Raw genomic sequence first — 24,868 nt, forward strand, 5'->3', positions numbered from 1 at the left:
TTAAAGTTTTTGTTTTTTTTAATTAAACATTAACACAAAAAATTCTGATTTAAAAAAAAATATATACATTAGAAATAAAAACATTAACACATAAAACAAAAATATTAAACATTAACAAAAGAATTCTGATTTTCCAAAAAAAAAAATATTAGACAAAAAAAAAAAAAAAAAAAAAAGTGGTAGGGCGCCTGGCCAGGACGCCCAGCCCCTGGTGGTGGCGTCTGCTCCGGCCGCCGGGACCAGGGGGTTGGCGTCTGACCTGGACGCCCAGCCACGGCGGTGGCGCCTCTGGAAAACGCCACAACCGTGGCTAGGCGTCCAGGTCAGACGCCAGCCCCCTGGTTCCGGCGGCCGGAGCAGACGCCACCACCAGGGGCTGGGCGTCCTGGCCAGGCGCCCCACCTCTTCTGGTTTTTTTTAAATTTTTTTTTTTTAAAAAAAACCCTGCCACCGTGAGCCGTCCTTCCCTCCGCCGCTGTGGCCGCCAAGTCCTTGCCTTGCCGCCTCAACATTGTCGTATTTTCGGGTGATTAGAGTGTGGGTATGGGTTAGATTTTTTTATTTTAGGTTTAGGGCAATAAGGTAAATTCAATATAGATTTGTGGGCTTTATGTGGAGATTTGCGGGCGATGTTTAGCAATCCACAAGTAAAGAGGCGTCATTAATGGAGGTGGTTGAAGGATGCATTGAAGAGGGTGGGTGAGAAGATGAAGAGAATCTGATGAATGAATGGATAATGGGATAAGTGAGGGTAATTTTTGGTGGGAATCATTAGGTTAGATGTGATGATAATAAGGATATTTAATTAGAGTAACAGATTAGGTTAGTATCTAATCAGTTTTTAACAAGGGCAATATGGTAATTTTGTAGGTTAAAAAGTTACTAAAAAAGGAAATAAAACAATTTGTTGCAAATGATAGGAAGCACCTACTTTTAGTAAATGTTGCAGATAACCGTTAACGGAGGTAGTAGTTAGGATAAAATTAAAAAAAAGGTTCCCCGAAACTAGTGTCAAAAACTGGTTCGATCCAACCCGAAAAAAACGCAATTCATATATCGATTCGTATAGACTTACTAATATATACGTAGCATGATTTAACTTTAATTAAAATAGATTCGACATGACTTGACCCAACCTCACCAAATTAACACCTCTATCTATAACATGCACATAATCATATATGGTCAAAATGCATATCGTTAGTAGATGTCAACCAGCTAAAATATTAGGGTGATATGCAACACATGGTATCGAACTTGTTTACATCAATGTCCTAGGCATGCCTTTTTTAATTTCTTCATTCAACCTATAGGGTTTCCCAATTCAGCAACTAGATATACTAGCTACTTTGACTGAAGGTAAAGAGTAAGACGAATAAACTTCATTGCATTAAGAAATCTTTAATTCTAAATTATTTCTAATATGTTTTACTTGTAACTTTTACCCACCTTCTTCCAAACAAGAAACAAATTATAGTAATTAAAGAAACAACACAACAACAATACCAGTAAATTAAACAAATCAAACTACAGGTACGAATTTTCACCATGTATTGGTGCAGAAGCCATACACATTTACTAGGTATGCCTTCCAATAACTACAAATTTGACTCTTGCTGTTTACCTAATTACCTCATAGTAAATGCGACCACCTACTAGTTTATTTATTAAAGCATGTCCAATAAATTTAACATACCACTTTTTTTAATGGCTTGTACTAGAATACTTTCTTATAATTTTCTATGTTCCATTATATTTAGAATTTATAAATATACTTCTTTCGTTCTTTTTTATTTGACCCGCTTTGACTTTTACACTATCCACCACCTCTCCTTTGATCGTCTTTTGTGAACAATATGTAAAAAAAAACATATTCATGTGGGATTTTTTTGAATTCATCTCAATAAGTACTATATTAATATATAATTTTTACTTATTGAAAATTAAATTTATTGATCGTTAAAGTTTTGCATCGACAAGCGTGATAAAAAAAAGGTCAAGTAAAAAAGAATAGAGGAAGTACTTAACTTCTACTTATTCTCATCAAAATAAATAAGTAAAATAGCCCCTTATTCTCCCCTTCATTTTATTTTTCTCTCTTCCATGGAGTTAGTTTCCAAACATAGCCAAAAATTCACCCTACAAAATTTTCACAACTTTTCAATATTAGAACATCTCAAGTTCTTAGTAATTTTACTCTTTGCTTCATTTGAATCATTTCTTATTTTCCTAAAATATGACATATTTTTCCATATTATTATTCTAACTATATCCATATTTTCATACATTATAGCTTATTATTTTCATTCAAAACCTCCTAACATATATCTAGTAGAATTTTCATGTTATAAACCTCCAAATTATTGTAGAATCCCACTTTCTTCATTTATAGAACATGTTCATTTAATCAACTATTTTGACAAAGAAAGCGCGGAATTTATGTCCAAGATCCTTAATTCTTCGGGCCAAGGCCCAGAGACTTATCTCCCACCACCTTTGCATTACATTCCTCCTAGGCCCGTCCACTACGACGCCATTGAAGAGGCTAAAATGGTCATTTTTCCTATGATGGAGGATCTTCTACTAAAGCCCAATCTCTCTTCTCTTGACATTGACATTCTTATTGTTAATTGTAGTGGGTTTTGTCCTTCTCCTAGTTTAACATCATTAGTTGTTAACAAGTTCAAACTTAGGCCCAATATTAAGAGCTTTAATCTCTCTGGAATGGGCTGTAGTGCTAGTATGATTGCTTTGGGCCTGGCCCAAAACTTGCTCTTGGTCCATCGAGAGTCGAATGCAGTTATTTTGAGTACTGAGATCCTAACTACGGGTTGGTATTCGGGTAATGAACGGCCCAAATTGGTACTAAACTGCCTCTTCCGAATGGGCGGGGCAGCCATTTTGTTGTCGAATCGAAAACAGGCCCGGAATAAGTCCAAATACCAAGTTATTTGGACTTCAAGGGCCCAACAAGCTGTTTACGATTGGGCCTATAAGTCAGCATTTCGAGAAGAGGATTCTAATGGGCTTACTGGGGTTACTCTTAATAAGGACATCTTAGAAGCTGCCTCGGATATGATTCAGGCCCAATTAATCGCTCTCGGATCCTTTATGTTGCCTACTTGGGAGAAGTTAAAGTTTGTTACATCTATTGTCAAGAAGAAATATTGGAAGATATCAGCTGAGATTTACGTGCCAGATTTTCAGACGATCATTCGACATTTTTGCTTGCCAGTATCCGGGAAGCCGGTGATACGGGAGATAGGAAAAGGGCTGAGATTGGGGGATAGAGAAATGGAGGCAGCTTTGGCTACATTGCATAGATTCGGAAACCAATCTTCTTCTTCTTTGTGGTATGAATTGGCTTATATAGAAGCTAAGGAGAGAGTGAAGAAAAGGGAGAGAGTTTGGATGCTTGGGATGGGAAGTGGGCCTAAGTGTACTAGTATAGTATTAGAATGTATTAAGCCCATTGTTGGTGAGTCCAAGAAGGGCCCATGGGCTGGATCCATATATAAGTATCCAGCTTTAGCATTTAATAGTTGAAAGAATTATGTTGACACTTCTATTGCCTCTCTTGAGAGTTCAGACATCAGCACATCAGTATACTACAGTTTTTAAAATGTGCTGTACTCATAGAACAATGTATGTGTACTGTAATTTTGAATTGTTGTAACATGTTTCACGTTAACTAGTAATACTCCTTTTACGCCTTTCCAGCGACTAAGTGTTGAGGAGAAGCACGAGGGATGAGAACGAGAAGAGTTAGTCCAACTACATTATAAATTTGCCCCATTCAAATAAGAATTGAATGAGCGTCTACTATTAAAATGAATAAGATCTTGACCACAAAGTAAGATCAAAGGTCTTACTCCATATAAGATTAAACGACTTGTACAAGTGTCCTATAATTTTCGCCAAGTCTGTTCACTTTGATTTAAAAGAAATGGATCGCCAATACACCAAAGTACCAAACAATATACAAAGAGACCCTTTATGTAAGGGGTAGTGCTCGCCTGTGAGGCTGTGAACCATTTAGACGTTTGGGCAGGGTGAAGAAACAAAGAAATAATGGAAGGAAGAATACAAACAGGAGAAATGATCTTTTTATCTGTTGCTTTCTTAATTTCTGTTTGGTGTCATGTCTCTTAATGTCTTATCCGTTGTTTTTAGCTTTCCTTATCTCATTGTCACAATCCCTATTTCAGAAACTTAACAAAAGCTAAGCAGAACTTGAACTTGACTAATTATGATTAACACCAAAGTATGAGGTCTTGGCTTAGTACCTAGTATGGTGCTCCTGGTTCGACAAATGCACCTGTGAAATGACGCGAGGACATGTGTAAAAGAAATTTGCCAAGTAGAAGGATTGTTTAATTACTCTCATGTGCATTCCCATGTACGAGTAAATTCTTGGGAAACATAGCAAAAATCATCTTGGTATTCATGTTATACTACTATAAACAACCTCACAAAATACTTAGTTCGTCGTATACAAATGAAGAAATTAGTGTGTCACTATAGGTAAACATGGTTTTTCCCTCAAATAAAACAGGTACAAAGGTGGTTGAATGTGAAATTTAGATTTTGAATCTGGATAAACAGAAAAAAGGTAAGCTAGTATGCATCAAGGTATTTCATCAACCTATGCATTCTAGACGCTTTCTATATTGTAGACTATACTCACAATATAAAGTACTAAATACCGAAGTATGTAACTACTAACTACTATTACCTTTTTTTTAAAACCGAAGTATATACAGAGTCATAAAACTTATAAAGGAGGAACTCCTAGTTAATCTTGAGCACTAACAAAACAATTCAAACTAGTATTTACGCTAGTACATTAGATATTATGTACGGTAACAATTCAAATATTATAGTGGTTTATAACTTTGACAATACCTTAAATAGCCGTGGATTGTGGTGAACACGCCACTAGTGGTGGTGGTCGGGATTAGCAAAATTTGGTTCATCAACCTATCAACCTTTCACAGTTTTTTCAATTAAGAGTTAGTTTTCACGTTTAAATGGAGAAAATAATATTAATTTCAAAAAAAATATTATTCCTACTTTATTAATAGATAAGCCGTGAAGCAACAGGTAGACTTCCACTGTTCCACATCTATATAACATGTGTATACATGGCCTAATGTTTTTAAAAGAAGGGCAAAAAGTACCAATGGCTAATGTCTGTATTCCTTTATATTTTCTGCTCCTCATACACCTATTTGGTTATATTATTCCTACAACTTCCCTTAAAAAATCAGCAATACCACCACCCTTGCCAATTCTCCCACTTCCTTCATACTCCCAACTAAAATGGCAACAAAGAGAGATCATCATGTTCTTCCACTTTGGTGTCAACACCTTCACTGACTCTGAATGGGGCACTGGCCACGAATCCCCGGCTGTTTTCAACCCGACTCATCTGAACCCTGACCAATGGTTCAAGGTTGCAGCTGAGGCAGGGATATCATTGGCAATTCTTACAGCTAAGCACCATGATGGGTTCTGTTTATGGCCTTCTAAGTACACTGACCATTCTGTTGCCCAGAGCCCTTGGAAACAGGGTCATGGGGATGTTGTTCAGGAGTTTGTTACTGCAGCCAAGGCTCATGGAATTGATGCAGGGTTGTACCTTTCTCCTTGGGATAGACATGACAAGAGATATGGCAACGAGAAGGCGTATAATGAGTACTACCTTGCTCAATTACAAGAGCTTCTAACCAGGTAACTAAGTCCACTATTCAAATGATTCACTAGGTAGCTATGTTACTTGGACTCGGGAACTCATTGGACTAATTAATGTGAGTTGTTCTGTTATCGTAGATATGGAGGTATCGAAGAGATTTGGTTTGATGGAGCCAAAGGTTCTAATGCACCAAACATGTCCTACTATTTTTGGGATTGGTTTGCAATGGTTAAGGAGCTCCAGAGTTCAATCAACATATTTTCTGATGCCGGTCCAGACGTCAGATGGGTGGGAAATGAGAAAGGATTTGCTGGGAACACTTGCTGGTCTACAATTAACAGGACATCGTTGTCAATCGGCAATGCAAGCATTGTTGAGTAAGTATTCCCTAGTATTCCCTATATGCATAAATGGTAAAACTAAAGAAGAAGCATGGTATATTTACTCATAGTAGCAATTTGATTGAATGGAGCTTCACACCATCCCAATCATTTTCCACTTCTTCATATGCAGCAAATATAGTGTCGTAAAGGAATGTTTGTATATCAAAAAATAGAATGTTTATTTTTCTGGTTCAGTTTAAGTTTGTATCATGAAAATATGGTTTATGTGATTTTTGTGTAATCAACAACTGATTTCTGTTACAAGTGCAGCTATCTTAGCACTGGAGATTCTAAAGGAACAGACTGGTTACCACCAGAATGCGATGTTTCAATTCGACCGGGGTGGTTTTGGCATAAATCTGAAGAACCAAAGAAGTTAAGTGAGCTCCTAGAAATATATTACAATTCTGTAGGAAGAAACTGTGTATTACTACTAAATGTACCACCAAACTCCAATGGTCTCATCTCCGAAATTGACATCAGACGGCTGACAGAGTTCCTAAGTGCAATCAACACAATTTTCTCTCAAAATTTAACGCAGAAATGCTTAGTAAAAGCAAGTAGCGAAAGGGGAGGAAAAGGAAGTAGTTTTGGACCAGAAAATGTGCTCGATCAGGACCACTTATGGACTTATTGGGCACCTAGTGAAGACGACAAAGAAGACAAATGGATTGAGATAAGGGCGGATAATCAAGGGCTTAAATTCAATGTAATCATGATCCAAGAGGCAATCGGGCTCGGTCAGAGGATCCAACGGCATGATATTTACGTAGATGATAAGCGGGTTGTGAAAGGGACAACCATAGGGTATAAAAGGCTTCATTGGTTGGGAGTTGGAGGTGTGCATGCCAAGAGGGTGAAGATCAGGGTAGTAAAGTCACGGGACTTGCCTTTAATTTCTTCTGTTGGATTGTTTTTTGACCCTTACAGTCATCCCAATGAGATTTGAGTGAAAACAAGAATTACAAATGTGCTTTTTTCATTGATTTAGGTTAATAATGACATCATAAGGCAACAAAATGTTTCACAGACGTACACAAAATTAATGGGAGCTTTGTTTTACTCATTATTTCTGTCTTTGTCTATCTATATATCCAAATTCCCAACAAAGAATTAGGAAGTGCAAGGAAACTTCACAAGGTTTACATGTGTTGGTTTTCCAAGTGGTATTTGAAGCACTCCTACAATAAACTTGGCTAGAAGTGGACATTTTCTACATGCGCAAGGCCCCCATCCGGCCATTACATGCACTCGCGCATGTAAAGCGTGTAAGTTCCTATCTCAATCCCTTTTATGGAGGGTACAAATGACCTACATTCCATACTACAAAGTACTTATTTTTCATGCTTAAATTTTTTTTTCCTATAATGGAGTCACGGGAGTACTTATTTTTAACTCTAATATGGAATATAGTGTAAGCATCCCAATGACTCAATGTGAGTTAAATGAAATCCAGCACTATTTTCATTCTACAGTAAACTCTTCTATAATTAAGGTGAACAATAACACTAAAAGTACTGCTCAAAAAGCAATGGAATGTGTAGCAGAAGTCTACAGAATTAGTGAAACACACGTGTAGTTGTTAGGATCATGCTTTACTGTCGGTGTGTAAGTGTAAATTTCAGTAATCAGTATCACACTTGACTTTATAAGATTCCCATGAATGAAGAATATGATTAGGTATTCCGCAGAAAAGGCTCTAGAAGATAAAAAGTGCAGAGATAAAAATAAAAGTAGATGTACTCAAAGAAGAAGAATAGGAAGAACAAATTATGCGCGAAGCATGAGCAGTTTTAATCCTTCCTTACGAATGGTGTAAAAAGGCAATGGAGCAATGAATTTGAGACAAAGGGAATATGTAGAAATATAGTTATGACACGCGCACAGAAAACCATTTACAGAGTATTTCTGAATTTGCTATAAATGAGGTATAGAGAAATCCATATCACACAACATTTTATATGCTTAGTCAATGTGTGATAAAAAGAGCACTTTGAATTAGTCACATTATAAGGAGTTTTTCTCTTTACTTTCTCTTTTCCTTTTATTTACCTTTCACTTCACTTTACTTTCATGAAGGCAATGCAAATGTTAATCATGTTACCATTATGAAAACAACCATAGTCTACCTCCATCCCAGGGCATGCACTTCACATAAAATTATAGTGAATATTTTACATCTGTTACAAATTTCAGATGAAATTCAATAACTTAAAAACCATTATACTTGCAAGATGGTTCAATTAATGTTTATTAACAGGATTAAGGGCATAACCTTTCATCAAAAAAGATTCAGGTACTGAAATTCAAATATACTTACTTGAAAAGAGATCAGGACAACTTCATTTGCACCTAGGTCTCACATAGTTTCTTTCAACTATATCCTCCAAATTCAAGCTTGTGAGAACTTTGGAAGTTAATTTCGTCACACTTTTACAGCTTTAACTTGCCTTCACTGGAAAGGAGCCAATTTCTTCTCCAAACAATTGGAGCATTCTACAATCTCAACTAACACAAAGAAAGAACCTTAAGATCTGGATAAGAATAAGTTGGAAGAGCAAGAAAAAAAGCTGAAAGATTATCAAGCATGTGTTAACATACAACAAACAAATCAATACCAATAATACCAAGTTTTTCTAGACACCAATCAGCATCTTCACAAACCAATTAGATGTCTGACATGCTTCTATGTGCAGAGAGCACCAAACTTGCAAATAAATATCAACCAAGCTTGCTAAACTATTCTGAATCAATGCAAATTATTATCAACAACTTCAAACCCTGATAAGATGTTTGGCATGCTTCTATGTGCAGAGGTCATTTTCTATGAAATCTTGAAATACATTAGTGGTCATCTTCTATGAAATTCCAAGGCTGCATCAGAATTAATTCAGTTACCAGAGCAAATCTATCCATAACAAGACAGTCAGCAATTTCTACATTGAAGAATTTATTATGCTAATTGTGTGGCAGTGTTATCAAACTAAAGATCAAGTCATCTAGTTTACATGCTAAATAGTGATGCTAACTATAAACAGGACTTTAGAGCCCGAAACAAGAAACAGCAAATCTTTTTCTTGAAATGACCAATCCCAGCACTAATAAGTTTTAATCATCTAACATTTCCATCTTCTGTTTAGAAATTGTAACAGCATCCAGCAACACAAGCACAGGACTGTTTTTTGTGAAAACAACAGATTGCTCTCATCTAGATTAGAGCTGTAGATGTGGATGATGCTTTCTAATTCATGATTTAGAAACCTGTTCCAGTTCAAAGATAGCTTCATTGAAGATGTTCTAAGAACAATGATATTTATGTCAAAGAAGCAGTGTACTACTCAGGCCAAGAAAAGTACTCTATTATGGAGCTACATAGTATCCTTTGAAATGCTTTAACCTACTTGAACTATAATCAAGTGTTGTCAAGAATAGAGCATTTATCACGATAGCATGACAAATTCACAAGTTACATCCCTTTCCCATATGGCAAAAGATGTTACCTTTATAATGATACAAGAAGTTATGGTCTTGACGTGCTTCTGAATTCTGAAAGAGTAACTTTTCTGAAAGCAGTGCAAGGCCTATTCGGCATTTGACAATAGAGGTTTGGAATAATGATCATTCTCATATTGGCAATGATTTTCCTGCAATAGCTTTCCCGTTTTCATGGAAGTAAAGGAAGCAATAGGAGTGATTCTCAGTTTATCAACTTGGGCACAGATGTTTGATTGGAGCTACTGAAAACATTTGCATCCCAATATCCAATAATATCGATAAACATTCACCATTTGTTGGCTAAATATCATCCAGATCATTTCCGTGAGAGCCTATCGTCATCTTATAATTAAGTCTACTCAATAAACAAACTAGTTCATCCATCACAAGTTCAGGTGATCCTCTAACAGAAAATTCATGAACAACACTATCAATTTCAATCATGCTGGAGCCTGGCATATCCTTTATGATTCCCTTCTCTTGCATGAAGGTTCTTACTTTCTTTACATCATCAAATCTACCAGCTTTAGCATATATATCACAAAGGTTAATGTAGAAAGCATGATTCAGGGGATCCAATTCAATCAATCTCAAAGCAACTTTCTCCCCTAGCTCTACATTCTTGTGCATTTGGCAACCACCGAGCAAAGCACCCCAAACATAAGCATCTGGGTCCATTGGCATGCCATTGATAAGCTTTTCTGCCTCATCAAAGAGCGCGGCTCGACTAAGCATATCAACCATACAAGCATAGTGATAAACACGGGGTTCAATAGAGTAAACATGTGTCATCATGTCAAAGCACCGGCGGCCCTCCTCTACTAAGCCAGCATGAGCACAAGCTGACAAAATGCCAACAAAAGTTACATGATTAGGCTTTACTCCCAGCTTTTCCATCTGCTTTAGAAGATCCAAAGCTTCTTTCCCAAACCCCTGAAGAGCATAGGCCAAGATCATGGCTGTCCAAGCCAAAACATCCTTCTTTGGCATATCTCTGAAGGTTTCGACTGCTTTATCCACACGACCACATTTACCATACATGTCAATCAATGCTGTTGCAGTCACCATATCAATCTCCAACCCACTCTTCTGAAGATAATCATATACCCAATCACCATAGTGAATTGCGCCAAGAGATGCACAAGCCGAAATAACACTAGCAAATGTCATCTTATCAGGCCAAACTACACCATCCCTCATCAGCTGCATTTCCTGAAACAACTCCAAAGCAACCTTTGGCTTACCAGCTTGAACAAAACCAGATATCATAGAATTCCAGGTATAAATATTCCGATCTTCCATCTTCCTAAACATACCCAATGCTAAATCAAGCTCACCATTTTTCAAATACCCAACAATCATCGAATTCCAAGAAACAACATCTCTCTCAGGCATTTCATCAAACAGCTTCTGTGCACAACCCAAAAACCCACATTCACATAGCAAACTAATCATACAATTCTCAACATATAAATCATAATTAAACCCAAATCTCACAACTTGTGAATAAACAGCCAAACCCATTAACCCATCAACCCTTCTAGTACACTCCTTTAAGATAAACGGGAAAGTAAGATTATCAGGGTAAACCCCATTTCTTAGCATTTGAATATACAGATTTAAAGAGGGGCAAGAATTAATGAACTGCCCAGAATATAATTTACTAGAATAAGCTCTAATTAAAGCATTATAAACATAAAGATTTGGTCTTTCCAAATGGGTAAAAACTTTGTTAGCATAAGAAAGGGAACCTGCTTCAGAAATGGCGCAAAAGAAGAGTAGACGAGTAGTGAGAAAATAACGGTCTGATTCTGAAATTTTAGGGGATTTTAGAATTTGGGCATGAATTCTTTTGAGCTGTTTCATGCTTTTGCATTGATTTAGTAAGCGGGAAATTGAGATTTTGAACCATGAAGTAAGTAATGGGTTCTATCATTGTTGCAGATTTCCCAGAACTTTTGCGCGGTTACATTAGTATTCAAAGAGTCGTTATAACTGTAATATACCAACTGTCACGGTCCGGGAGTTTGGACCCCGAAACGTGCGGCACGCTCTAGCCTTTTGGCGGCAAGAACGCTAGCCTTGAGCGGAAGAGGGGCTTGTGAGCACAAAGCAACACAAGCGGGCAATAGAATCTCAGGAGCACTCACGTCTATCTGGGCGACGGAGTGCGGGTGGTCGGGGCTTGTGACGGCCGATACTTCAAAGCGGGCACAAGCGGGTCCGAACCACGAGTCCTTAGCGCATCAAGTTGGGTTGGAGGGGAGCTAATATGCAAGTAAGACACAATATCTATAAAGGTCTAACAACAAACAAGCATAAAAGCAAGGCAACACTTGGCAGAGGGCTTGAAAGCTAAAGATTCCAATTTCTACATTTGTGAATTGTGATGAGGTTATTTGTAAATGTCATTATCAAGTTCACATTTTTTAATGAGCACCAAGAAGAAACCCTTTAGAAGAATTAGGCTTTTTTTTTTTTTCAATTTCAGTTCCGATTTCTTAAGTTCGATTCAATTTGGTTCACTTCAGTTTAGTCCGTATCTTTTTATCATTTGTATTAGTTAAATTGTTAGTAAGAAATACAACACAATTATAAATTTATAATAGCCTAATAGGTATTAACATAATGTTTAATCTTATGCAGCACTAATATTGGTCAAAGTTTTTTTTTTAGACAAACTAATCACGCAATCTTTTACTGTTGCTAGGAAAATCAAATAATGCCCTTCAATAAATTTTGGGCAAAAAATTAAGTCTTGGTGCTAAACAAATGAAACCACCCTAATCTAATAATTTAGTTTGGCAAGTTCTTCAACGAGATTTAAACGATTCATCTTTATATGAGTTAAGTACTTTACTACGAACTGTAATATTATAGAGGTGACAATCAGATCATTTGGATCAAATTGTATTCAATGTATCAAGTAACTTTCCTGTTTTTGTCCATAAACATATACTTCGTAATATTATAGCGACTTAGTTATACTTGTCTATCCGTATTTGAATTTAAATCAAGACGAACACAGTCAATTTCAATTTATATCATTTATTTTAAAGTACACAGACAACTTCAATTTATATCATCCATTTTAAAGTACGATCAAATAATTCCCTACCTCTATTATACAAGTACTACCCTAAAAGCCATGATTTTAACTTGAACTTTTGAAATACTATTTGGTACTAATATAGATATAGCTTACAGTTCAACTCTATAGTTCAATTAAATTCGATTGCCTATCCAATAATAGACCCGTTTCCATTTTGACAAATACATTCGGAGTATCTTTTGGAGAAGAAAGCTTCTCATCTTTTTCCGGGTAAAACCAATTTAAATAATCAATAATCACCTCCAAGGCTCCCAAAATTCACAGACAATGGCTACAATCTTCTATTCAAGCTTCCAGATTCTTCTACATCACCACCCTTGTTTTACCTTTAAATGTTCATTATAATTCACGCCCTTCTTGCCATTCAAGAAACAAAGTTTTCTTCAAACAAAAAAACTTAACTTTCCTCGAGAATCGTTAATCTTGTAACAAACTCAATTTACAAAAAAAAAATCATTTTTCTTGATACCCAGTTCATAAATGATCCATAAATTGAAGAATTTTGATCAAAGATAGCACATTTTCTTCCCCTAAAAGCATGGCGTCATGGTACAGAAGATCAAGGTTTGTTTACAGTACTTTTAGAAGCTTCAATTCTAGATTATTGCCTAAAACCCCAGTTCAATCTCCTGCTCCAAGAGTTGATTCCAGTTCATCTTCTTTATTTTGCAATCAATTTAAGTCTTCTGGGTTATTTGGGTCACCTTCAATTTCTTCTAAATTCGGGAATTTTAATGGGTTAAAGAACAATCAAAGTAGCTTGATTTCTGGTATTACTAGGAGAAATTACTATGTTGATAGAAACCAAATGTATCATTTTAAGCCAAGAGGTTTTAAATCATGGTTTCAGAATCCTAGGCATTTATTCATTGTAATTGTGATTGGTTCTGGTGTTGTGATTACTGTTTATTTTGGGAATTCTGAGATTGTGCCCTATACAAAGAGGAAGCATTTGGTGCTTTTGTCAAAAACCCTAGAGAGGCAAATTGGGGAAAGTGAATTTGAAAAGTTGAAAAAACAATGTAAGGGGAAAATATTGCCTGCAATACACCCTGATAGTGTGAGGGTTAGGTTGATATCTAAAGAAATCATTGAGTCATTGCAGAGAGGAATTAGCCATGAGCAAGTGTGGAGTGATCCAGGCTATGCCGTGGAAGGTGGTATCTATAACGAGGCTAATGGACACGAAACTCAGAAGGCGTTAACTGATAAGCTGGAAGAGAATGCAATTGAGGATTGGCGTAAGGAGGAGGAGATGCTTGATGATAATTGGGTTAAGGATAGTAGGAAGAAGGGGAAGGAGCATAATGCTAAGGCAAATACTGAGCATTTGGAAGGGATGAATTGGGAAGTTTTGGTGGTTGATGAACCGGTTGTCAACGCCTTTTGTTTGCCTGGTGGGAAGATTGTTGTTTTTACTGGATTGCTCAAGTATTTTAACTCAGATGTTGAAGTGGCTACAATCATTGGGCATGAGGTATACAATTACTTTGGTTTGCGAAATAGTTATATTGTTCTTTCTTGTGTTTTGAAAGAATTGTTTGATCATTAGTGTTGATATTTCAGGTCTCTTCCATGGTGGATGTCATTTTTATGTTGGTGTCTTTTTTGTCAGGTTGGGCATGTTGTGGCTAGACATTCTGCAGAACAGATTACAAAGAACTTGTGGCTTGCAATCTTACAACTGATCCTTATGCAGTTCATCGCGCCTGATTTTGCCAATGCAATGTCAAATCTTTTACTGAGGCTTCCTTTTTCTCGAAAGTAAGTCTGTACTCTTAATATGTTTTCTTGATAATTTACTATAGCATGTTCTTTGTGGAGTAAAAATCCCTTTGTATGACATAATTTTCAGTTTCTTTTATTTTCAACCTCTGTTTATTAATTTCCTTAGAATGTAAGGTTCTGTCCTACAATAAAATAATAACTTAGAGTTGAATTTTCTTCTCATACTACTACATACAAGTATTATCAGAAACACTTGTACACTTGAGGGCATATCATAAGCTTCACAAAGAAGGAGAAATTGAGCAAAAATTACTAGACACTGATGGTTTTGGTGAATTCTGTCATAGTTTTTTAATTTCTTAATTGTCCTTTTGCTTTCTGAGAATTGAATAAAAGAGAAGATAGTTAAAAAGGGATGGTTTCTTAGTGATGCAGTCTGAACTTTGAATTACCATTTTCTGATTTAAATTGGGGTGGGACTCGTGGGAGAATCTGGAGAGTAGTAAGGTGACTGACTGACTGGACTTACTGGAGAGGATTTGCGTTCAAACATTAATGACTATGCACAACTGATCATATGGTTTAGTAACTTTTCGTCATTTCATATTAGGACTTAGATCTTTAATTAATTGAAGTTAGTCATCGAGGCCATCTAGCTGCTTTTGTGTCACACTGTTACTGCACATACTTTGAAACATTTAACTTGTTTCATCAGACATTATTATCAGTTTTGACATCATCCACTCTCAGACTCTCTGATGCGCTTTTTAGTGGTGGAACCTCAGATTATAGATAGAGAAAAGTAGCTTTCATCTTTGTACATTTACATGTTATGTGTATTTACCTGAGACAGGGATTGCCACCTGTTAATGTTGGAAGTTCCGGGAAATATTTTGATATGTTTTCCAATTATATTTTCCAATTATACTCATGTTCCCATCTGTTGATCTTGACTTGGTTAGAAGTGTCTTGACTCAATGACTCATAAGCTCTTCCTTTTCAGATTTTATTTATACCTCTTCTTTAGGCTTTCATGCCACTTGGTGATTATACAAAGTTAATGTTGTTTTTCTTTCCTGGTTCAAATTGTGTTTCCAGCAAAGGGCATTTCTATGGATATAAAATTAGTTCTGTTCTCCCTGTGCCTCTGATCATGCTTTTAAGTTCTAACCCACTCATAAGCTCTTCCTTTTCAGATTTTATTTGTACCTCTTCTTTAGGCTTTCATGCCACTTGGTGATTATACAAAGTTAATGTTGTTTTTCTTTCCTGGTTCAAATTTTGTTTCCAGCAAAGGGCATTTCTTTGGATATAAAATTAGTTCTGTACTCCCTGTGCCTCTGATCATGCTTTTAAGTTCTAACCCACTTATAATCATGGATCGTAAGGCATTTTAAAAGTCATTGCATCAGAGAGAAATGATCATTATAGCTAATCATTGGTTTGCCACAGGTGTTAATCTTCCTGTTTATTGTCAATACTACTACTCCAACATTTAGTGATCGTATCAACAATTTAATTCCTCCATAACCGTTTTATTCCAAACCTTTCTGACTACCTTGCATATTCTTAATAATCTTGGGTTTTTGGTAAGGACATTGTTCTCTCCTATTTCACATCCCTCTCCCCTCTCTTCTGTGGTTCTTCTTCAATGATGCTTTTTAGAAGAGAAGATCAAATTTAGCATGTTTTCTTAGTGTGATTTGCTGCCCTTCATTTGACTATTTCTATCTAGTCATTGTTTAGTAATCAAATGTTTTTGCATCATTCTGGTTCTATTTGTCAAGATGGAACTTGCTGCTACAAATTTCAGAATTGCTTAGGCTTTTTTTGACATCTATTTTTGTGTAATCGTGTAGGATGGAAATAGAAGCAGATTATATTGGACTTCTTCTGATGGCTTCTGCTGGATACGACCCACGAGCTGCACCCCGTGTATATGAGAAGCTTGGAAAGATCTCTGGTGAATCAGGACTAGGGGATTACCTTTCAACCCATCCATCTGGGAAAACAAGAGCACAGCTATTAGTTCGAGCTCATATAATGGAGGAAGCAGTGAATATATACCGTGAAGTTGCAGCAGGGCGCGCAATTGAAGGTTTTCTGTAAGCAAAATCATCTATATCTCCAGCAACTTGGCCTGTTTGTGGTTTTCAAAATAACTCTTGAATCTTTTCATGCCATTATATCTTCTCTCTACAAAATTGTGAAAGGTTGAATTGAGTCGAGAAACCAAAATCACCTGTTTATGTTACATGGTTACCTGAATGAGTTCATCCGTTCAAGTTTTTCCATTCAGGACTCCAATGTCGCGATTTGCGTTTTCGCCCACACTTTTGGATGTGCCTTTCAATGGAAACCGGTTTTATCGACTGGACTGATTGAACAAATATTAGCTCAGACTAATAACTGTAATTTTATATATGTAAATCAAATATTTCTATATACATCTCTAATAATAAAATTAAAAAAAATGCAATCTTTAAAAAATCTGATTGTAAAATCTCCCAGTTTCAATCACAAATTCATTGAAAATCTGATTTTCTGGAGAAAATGGTGACCAAATAGAACGAAGCATAGTAGAAGTGATTAGAGCTGCAGTACTGTCAAGAATCAAATGCAACACGAACAACGAAGAAGAGATCTACTCTTGTGAGTCGACATATTGAGTCGGGGTATTTTCATACTCAATCGTTTTTCCACTTCCAATTCTTCCTTTTTTGTTTGCAATTTTACAATTGCTTTGAATTTCAATGATAACGGTTTTCGGGTTTATATTACTCCATTTATTCAATGACTATATGAGGGTTTTTCTTGCCTATCTTATTTTACATTAAATATATTGATTATACGATAATGCTTTAACGTACTCCGTATAAAATAAAGTTTAGAATATCAAAAACAAGTGTGAATTTTGATTGCAATGTAATTACTCATACTATCATTAGAATAGGTTCTTATAATTGGCGTAATGTGATTTAACTGCTGCAGATGGTAATCGTTGTCAACGCGTCATTGAAAAACTACTACCAGCTTTACTGCTCAAAAATAATTGGTTGTCGACAAGGAATAGGCTCTAAATTGAATGCTCAAGTACATTTCTCTTGATTAGAACCTTAACTAAAATGGATATTTTTTAGAATCTTTAAAATCGATTTGGATTGTAGTATAGGAACACAAAAGTTTTTGCAGTATAGCATGCTTTTCTATTATACATGCTTTTCAGTCAGAGTGTAAATCATACCTATTGACTATGTTTTTAGTTAACTTTTGGACAACACTTTGACATGAACACGTTGCATTTTATTATAGTCAATTACAGTAAGATGATAGCTACCGTGAACAAAAACAACTTACATTAATCTAAGATGATACTATGAAATTTGCGATTAAATGTGTATTGAGATATCGACCCATGTTAATGAATTGCTTGACTAGAGTTTCCATTTAATCAGGTAATGGTATGTATGTATTTTTATCACACCAAAAACGAGAGATCTCAAAAAAAAAAAAATTAATAATAATATTAATAAATTCAAAATGAAAATAAAGACAAAAAAATACAACACATGCTTTTCTTCATCAAAACTTTTTGCACCTTGTGCACGATGAGTCGATGAGATGAGAATCCTCTCTTGATATTTTTGTATTCTACAACACTTAACGACGACCTCTCCCTCTTCCACCACCATACCCATTAGAGCTGTACCTTCTATCTGAATATCCACCGCCACGGCCACCTCTTCCACCAAATCTAGAACCACCTCCATAATTGCCTTGTCTTCCTCTAAACATATCCCTTTCCTCCAATGGAGGCAAGATTTTAACCACATCCAAGCTCACCCCAGCAGCACTTTCTGAGCCTAGGATAGTAATCAGTGTTAGAGCAAATTCAAAAAGCCCACAATAGATCTTAACTCAGTAAAAGAGAGAATCTTAGTTGACGGAATATCTAAAATCTACATACCAACAAGAAAAGTTTCCAAATCATCAGCTTGGACGTCAAAAACAGCCCCTCGCTTATCAGCAGTGAGGGCAACACCCATCACTTCATTTGCTTTCCCCTCGGGCAAGAACCTCTTCAACACAGTATAGACAAAGCTGGATAGAGTAAAAAGTTAATACCAGCATTGTAAAAACCAGTTCACAAACAGTAATTGCTGAAAGCACTAGTCAGCAAATAATACGGCAAAAGAAATAAAGTATCTCTCTGTTGCATTCTCATTGTTTTACGTATCTTACTTTCTAATTTGGTTTGTTTCAAACTGCTATAAAAAGACAGTAACTTTCCATTTCTATAAATCTGAACTTATCAGAAAAGTCCACTAGAACAAAGACGATGTATATAACTAGGTAGGGAGCATCTTGCTGCTAAAAGTAACCAATCAAAAACAAAAGGCAAGGTTCAACAACAAATGTCAGTAATATCAAAACTTACGTTGGATTGAAAATCTCTTTCCCACCTACTTCAAGAAGCAAAGTTATACAACCCTCCATGCCTGTAAGAAGTGATCTTTCCTTTATATCCGAGTAACCCTGTCCAAAGATGCATACCTCGTCAAATTTAATTTAAGAGAAATCTCAACCAACACAGCATAATTGCAAAAGATCAGATGAAGAAGCTTACAGCCGCCTTGGCAAGTGCTTTTGCAATTATTTCCACAGCAGATAGACCAGATGTACTCAAAAGCTCCTCAGCAGCATCCTTGAAAGAAGGAATAACACTGAACGTGGGAAAAAAAAAAGGCGGTACAACATTATAAGATGACTACAGTTTAGGTGCCATATATAGGTAAATGGAGAGTTTTATAAAACGTACTACCTGTTGGATATTTGGGTGATAGCTTCTGCTGTCTCAACACCAACTGCTTTGGCAACATCAGCAGGCTGGGGGGCAGATAAGTGCTCAAATTTAACACCAGAATCTCTTTCTATTCTATTGACACTGGCTTTCTTTGGATCATAAAGCATTACAGCAATCCCCGTATTTCCTGACATTAACATCAACCCTTAGATCAGTGTCTACAATGACAGCGGCTATATCAAACAAAATTAAAGAGCAACCATCAATATCACATACCAGCTCTGCCTGTCCGGCCTGAACGATGGATGTAGGCTTCAACATCTTTTGGAGGTTCACACTGCAGCAGCAACAACAACAACAACAAAGCCTTAGTTCCACATCGATTTGGGGTGGTGATTCACACAAACCCAAATATACAAAGAAAAGTTTACAGAAATAATTAGTCATAAATATCAAGTTTTACAATCATAATGCAAGACGAGTACAAGAAAACTATACTCACTTGGATGATAAGCTGCACATCATTAATATCCAGACCTCTTGCTGCTACATTTGTTGCTACCAATGTCATAAATTTTCCTGATCTAAATCCTTTAAGGGTGACCTAAAATTAGCAGATCACAGGTTCGTTAAAAAGTCCTTCCACATCTCATCAACAAGAGCTACTACATAGAGTTACTTCATTGATATACCTCTCGTTGTGTTTGTTGGATATCTCCATGCAAAGGTCGCGCTCCAGTCAACAACCCGGCAAGTCGAGAAGCGAATTCTTTTGTCTCTGTAAAAACAATTGAACGACCTCCACTGGATATACAGGAAAAAGAAATAAGTCGCTAGCTAGTAGGAGCCCAGGAGCTTCTGCATACAATCAACTAAAGGAAACAACAAACCAACCTGGAATAGCAACGGATTATATCTGGGATAAGATCAGCCATTGCAGAGGAAGAACATGGTATAACAATGTGCCTAACACTGGTGCTGGCCTTCATTTTCTGATCACTTACCAGATCTACGGTTTTCTTGGATGGCTTGAGAAAACATTGAGAAATCTTGACAAGACAACAGCTTTGTTTAGAACACAAAATAGTTATTTATCACCAAATTCTAATTTGAAGGCAAAACATTGATTTTATGCCGGACATCAATACACGACGATAATTTACACATAGATAAGAAGGTTTCATATCATTAAAATGTCGAGAAATACAAACCTTCTGGACCCAAGAGGGTAAGGTAGCACTAAAGAGAACTGTCTGAACTTTGTTAACATCATCAACTTTTCCTGAAAAAACAGTAGAAAGGTTGTCAAAAAAAATGTGGGAAAATGGTAATTACGGAGTAAAAATTTGACAAAAAGATGGATGGGGATGGAGGTACTACAAAGTACAAACTTAGCAAGGAATAAGATAGAAACTTTTAGGCAGACATCAATCAGTTTGAAATGGATTTAGTTTGATGTGGGCTACCTAATATTAGTTGAACATCTTCCATGAAACCCATTTTCATCATCTCATCAGCCTCGTCAAGGACACGGAATAGCAAGGAACCAAGTTTAAGAACACCCTTCTCTAAAAGATCCTATAAAGACATTCACAAACAAGTTAAGAAAAAGAGGCACAAGTGCAAGAATCAATTAAGCCGAGAGCTAAACATTAAACAATATCAGGTTTGCATGATATCATACAGACAAACAATACCTTTACACGACCAGGTGTCCCCACAACAATATCAACACCTCTATTTAAGCTGCTAATCTGAGAATGAAAGGGTGCTCCCCCGTATACACTACAAGCCGAGAGCCCTACGGCGCCTCCATAAACTTGAAAATCAGCAAGCACCTTCACACAAACAAAGAAGAAATAAACATGTGAACAAAATTAGATCTTAAATGTTAATCAATGTTGTGGAAATTAGGGACATAGAGGCAAAAACTTAATTGAAGTGCATCTTCTGCACAGTACCTGAGTTGCCAATTCCCTGGTGGGTAGGAGAACCAGGACGCTTGGTAGCCTTCCATGGCCAGTTTTCCTTAAACCTTTGGTGCGCCCATTCACTAAAGACTCTACTATTGGCAACACAAAAGCAAGTGTCTTACCCTGTATAATGACAATGAGTTAATTGTTTCAGCAAATAAAAGCCAATCAGAAATTTTGGCCAGCTATATACATACAACAATGCTTTGCAACATAAGAAGCAGGCAAGTAATGAGCTCAAGACCCTGTAGTTTCAGAACATTATCTCACTAAAACGGTAAAACCTCATAATAATAGTTAATAATCTTCCTTTCTCAAGTGACAAATACACTATACATCCATTGTCAAGAAATTATTGGATTTTGCTAATACCAAACCACCAAATAAGATTCTACTAGGTACATATCAAACTTGAATTAAGGTACTTAGCAAAAGCTATATAGTGTGAACTAACCAATTAACTTGCCTACCTAAACACCAAATTAAATTAAAAGACATTCAATCATCCTTTTATTCACATACTCATTGAATTTAACAATTCCCAAAACAGATTATTAGATGAACCTATAACAATGCCAATCACATAAAAAATTAAACTTTGAATTCCACACCTCTGCTTCCTTAACTAATCCTAGTAACATACTACATATAATAAAATCCCTAAATTAAACTTAGTGATAATTAATCCTGAAACCAATAAAATCATCCAACTATGTGTATTAAAAATTCTTCATACAAACCAATAATACACTATAATCAAGCTCAAGAATAAATTATCATACAAACACCATACTAAATAACTAATACAATCAAAATCAAATTTCATAAATCATTAAACAAAAATTTCAAGAATCAAAGCTCGAAAATTCGAAACATGAAAACACACCTGACCAGTACGAGCACGACCGACCAAATCAGACCCATCATAAACATCATTGAATGTCATAGCTTGAATGGGAAACAACGCCTTAATCCCTTTCGAAATCAAAGCATCCTTCAACGGTTTCGAAAGCCTAAAATTCGAAAGCGAATAAGGGTTTTCAATTTCATCATCATCAACAACCTCCATTAATTTAGCTTTTTTAGGGTTTAAATCAACAGCCTGAACTAATTCAGAGCTAGTATCACTTTTATCAGATAAATCATCTAAATCAACAGCTTTACGTTTCTTCTTCTTCTCATCTTTATCCTTCTTACTGCTACTCTTCTCCTTCTTGCTGCTACTCTTCTCCTTCTTACTGCTGCTTTTCTCCTTGGTGTTGTCGGAATCGAGGGTTTCCGGCTTCATTTTCTTCTCCTTTTTTAGGGTTTCTGGGGTAACGGAATCGATCATCATTGGTAATGAAGGCATTAAAATTGAAGGAGAGAGAAAATGAAGGAGGTAGAAAAATGGAGGAGAGAGAATGAAGGTTTAATGGCGACGAAATTCCTCTTTCTGAATTGCAGAAGGAGGGAAAGAGGGAGAAGACGGTTAGGGTTTAAGGTGGTTTTATATGTTTGTTGATTTTTGGGGGCGGGGTAATTTTAGCCGTCCGATTATGAAACCCTATTCTATTGAATATGTTGCCGTTGGATTTTATCTAGGGGGTAAAATTGGAATTAGGTATCGTTTGGTTGATATGGGAATTTACTTCCCTTAGGAATTTGTATTTCATGGAATTAAATTACTACATCAGATTCATGGAAATTGCATAAAGTTGTTTGGTTGGAATAGAGGAAGTTGTAAATCATGGGAATTTTGACTTATCAAGGGGGGTTGGGTAATTAACTTCCTATGTTTTGTGGAAAGTCACAATTCCCATTAATTTGCAATTCCCTCGTTTACATTTGTTATTGTCAACCAAACAACTCCTCCATTTTCAAATTCCCATGATTTTCCACTTCCCCCATTTTTTTTGTGTAACCAAACAACCCCTTAGAATAAACTTTATACTCTTTGAAGATATTTTCACAGCCAAAGTAAAAATATCTTTATGTTTCAAGTTTTATTGTGAGTTAAGAGCCTTATGAGTTATGAACACAAGAAAAACAATGTGGGAAATATGATGAATGATGAATATTCTTTTAGGTTGAAAAAAATATACTTTGGTATGGGTAGAGATGTAAGAAATGATATGGTTTTATAATTTACTCACAAGTTTAATTGTACTGTTTAATATAGCGTAATCAGCAAACGATAAAAAAAATAAAAAAAAATAAAAAAAACACCTTAAAACTGTGGTTATTGTAAGGTTATTCTTGTTGCGGTTAAACGTGCAACCTTAATTGTGTAGCCCTACATATATTTAATGTTATATACATGCCTTAGATAAGTGTATATATTATCATAGTCTAACATAGTATCAATACTTAACATTTCAATCTAACCTTTGCAAAATCTTTAGCTTGGTTTCTCTCTTCTTCAAAAATAAAAAATATACAATCAACCTTCTCCTAATGAGTAATTGAGTACCATTGCGCTCTTTTTTGTCAATAATATTAAAAATTGTATCCCTTTTATCTTCGATCGAAAGACCGTACATTACTCAAAATGGGAGGAACTTTTAGAATGTCATGCTCATGCTTTCAATGTTTTAGATCACATTGATCGGCCCTAAAGCTACTCATTCCAAGATCTCAAACTCTTTGTGGCTGAGGCTTGAGTTTATTATTGTCAAACAATCTCTTGTGATCTCTTTCGAAATTTTGCAAGTGAATTACAACGCAATGTGTTTGGGACAAACTTTAGGTCATCTTTCTAAACATCAAAAATACCCTTACAATAATACCTGTCGAACTTCCCAAAATTCCCCCTCATTTATCTTTTTCCTCTTTAATAAATTTGTACAATATATAGCACAATTTTTAGCAAAGTCTTGTTTTTCACCTCATGGTGGTGAATAAAAACTTAGTCACTTTTGGATTCACTAAGAAAAAAAATCCACTTATATTAAAGATAAGTTAGTTATTACGTCTGTTAGAGAATTCTTACTATCAAATACAAAAAATGCTATATAATGTGTGAAACTATATACCCTCCATACTAAGTTGTAAATAAAACTCCAAGTCCATAAACATTTTGAGGATTTATTGTATGAAGGACTGTAATTTAAGTTTACGCTATATAAGTTGATACAAAGTACGTTATGAGATAAAATGTTTTTAGGTCAAATATCAAACTAATCCAGTTATCCCTGCAACTTCACTTTTTCCTAAATTGTTTATCCCAATTTAGTAGGTTCGAGCATGACTTTTCTAAACCAAATGTCGTTTTAATCAAGTGTAAAAGCGATTGCTTGTTGTTAGTAATTTTGTTTGATTTATTCATATGAGGTTTTCTACTTTTTCTCTAAATCTCATTATGAAATAAATAGTCCATTAGTTCTTATAGTTGTAAACTAAATAAGATTAACCCCTATTGTTGGGCCATGAAAAACAATTAATTAAGAGTTTTTATTACGATGTTTTGGGTCTTGGATTTGATATTAAAGATTGACGGATCCATTGGTCCATATCCGCAAATTAAACCAAACATGTACAGTCAGTCCAGTCCACTAATATCTCTTGGTTCAGTATTAGTCTAATGTTGGGTACTGGGGTCCAATCCACAATATTCAACTATTCACAGGTTAACCCAAAAAGATTATGTGATGGGGCTAATGTAAATTTGTAGTAATGTAGAACCATATCATGACTAAT

The 24,868-nt window shown here is 35.8% G+C and overlaps 5 protein-coding genes across 5 annotated transcripts; 3 read left to right on the top strand and 2 right to left on the bottom strand.

The window, feature by feature from the left end:
- Window positions 1–2,103: 2,103 nt before the first annotated feature.
- Window positions 2,104–3,646, top strand: LOC110697365 (3-ketoacyl-CoA synthase 5-like). The gene has a single exon (XM_021874747.1). The coding sequence runs from the start codon at window positions 2,104–2,106 to the stop codon at window positions 3,544–3,546; it is 1,443 nt and encodes a 480-aa protein (XP_021730439.1). The 3' UTR covers window positions 3,547–3,646.
- A 1,429-nt stretch (window positions 3,647–5,075) lies between these two features.
- Window positions 5,076–7,144, top strand: LOC110697158 (alpha-L-fucosidase 1-like). Its single transcript, XM_021874502.1, has 3 exons — window positions 5,076–5,733; window positions 5,833–6,072; window positions 6,349–7,144. Exons 1-3 carry the CDS (start codon window positions 5,135–5,137, stop codon window positions 7,025–7,027), a joined length of 1,518 nt encoding a protein of 505 aa, XP_021730194.1. The 5' UTR covers window positions 5,076–5,134; the 3' UTR covers window positions 7,028–7,144.
- Window positions 7,145–8,212: 1,068 nt separating this feature from the next.
- Window positions 8,213–12,723, bottom strand: LOC110697366 (pentatricopeptide repeat-containing protein At5g66520-like). Its single transcript, XM_021874748.1, has 3 exons — window positions 12,703–12,723; window positions 9,579–11,502; window positions 8,213–8,586 (listed from the first exon to the last, which is right to left on the bottom strand). The coding sequence occupies exons 1-2, from the start codon at window positions 12,721–12,723 to the stop codon at window positions 9,874–9,876; spliced, it is 1,650 nt and encodes a 549-aa protein (XP_021730440.1). The 3' UTR covers window positions 8,213–8,586; window positions 9,579–9,873.
- Window positions 12,724–12,798: 75 nt separating this feature from the next.
- On the top strand, window positions 12,799–17,201 carry LOC110697159. The gene is made up of 3 exons (XM_021874503.1): window positions 12,799–14,162; window positions 14,301–14,449; window positions 16,273–17,201. Exons 1-3 carry the CDS (start codon window positions 13,224–13,226, stop codon window positions 16,520–16,522), a joined length of 1,338 nt encoding a protein of 445 aa, XP_021730195.1. The 5' UTR covers window positions 12,799–13,223; the 3' UTR covers window positions 16,523–17,201.
- A 589-nt stretch (window positions 17,202–17,790) lies between these two features.
- Window positions 17,791–22,658, bottom strand: LOC110697160 (DEAD-box ATP-dependent RNA helicase 7-like). Its single transcript, XM_021874504.1, has 14 exons — window positions 22,077–22,658; window positions 21,179–21,313; window positions 20,915–21,055; window positions 20,684–20,795; window positions 20,429–20,499; window positions 20,112–20,266; window positions 19,910–20,021; window positions 19,720–19,821; window positions 19,494–19,554; window positions 19,236–19,404; window positions 19,041–19,137; window positions 18,852–18,949; window positions 18,381–18,514; window positions 17,791–18,276 (listed from the first exon to the last, which is right to left on the bottom strand). Exons 1-14 carry the CDS (start codon window positions 22,539–22,541, stop codon window positions 18,074–18,076), a joined length of 2,055 nt encoding a protein of 684 aa, XP_021730196.1. The 5' UTR covers window positions 22,542–22,658; the 3' UTR covers window positions 17,791–18,073.
- Between the last annotated feature and the right edge of the window lie 2,210 nt (window positions 22,659–24,868).

This window comes from Chenopodium quinoa, unplaced genomic scaffold (genome assembly GCF_001683475.1).
Source record: "Chenopodium quinoa cultivar QQ74 unplaced genomic scaffold, ASM168347v1, whole genome shotgun sequence".
Lineage (NCBI taxonomy): Eukaryota > Viridiplantae > Streptophyta > Magnoliopsida > Caryophyllales > Amaranthaceae > Chenopodium > Chenopodium quinoa.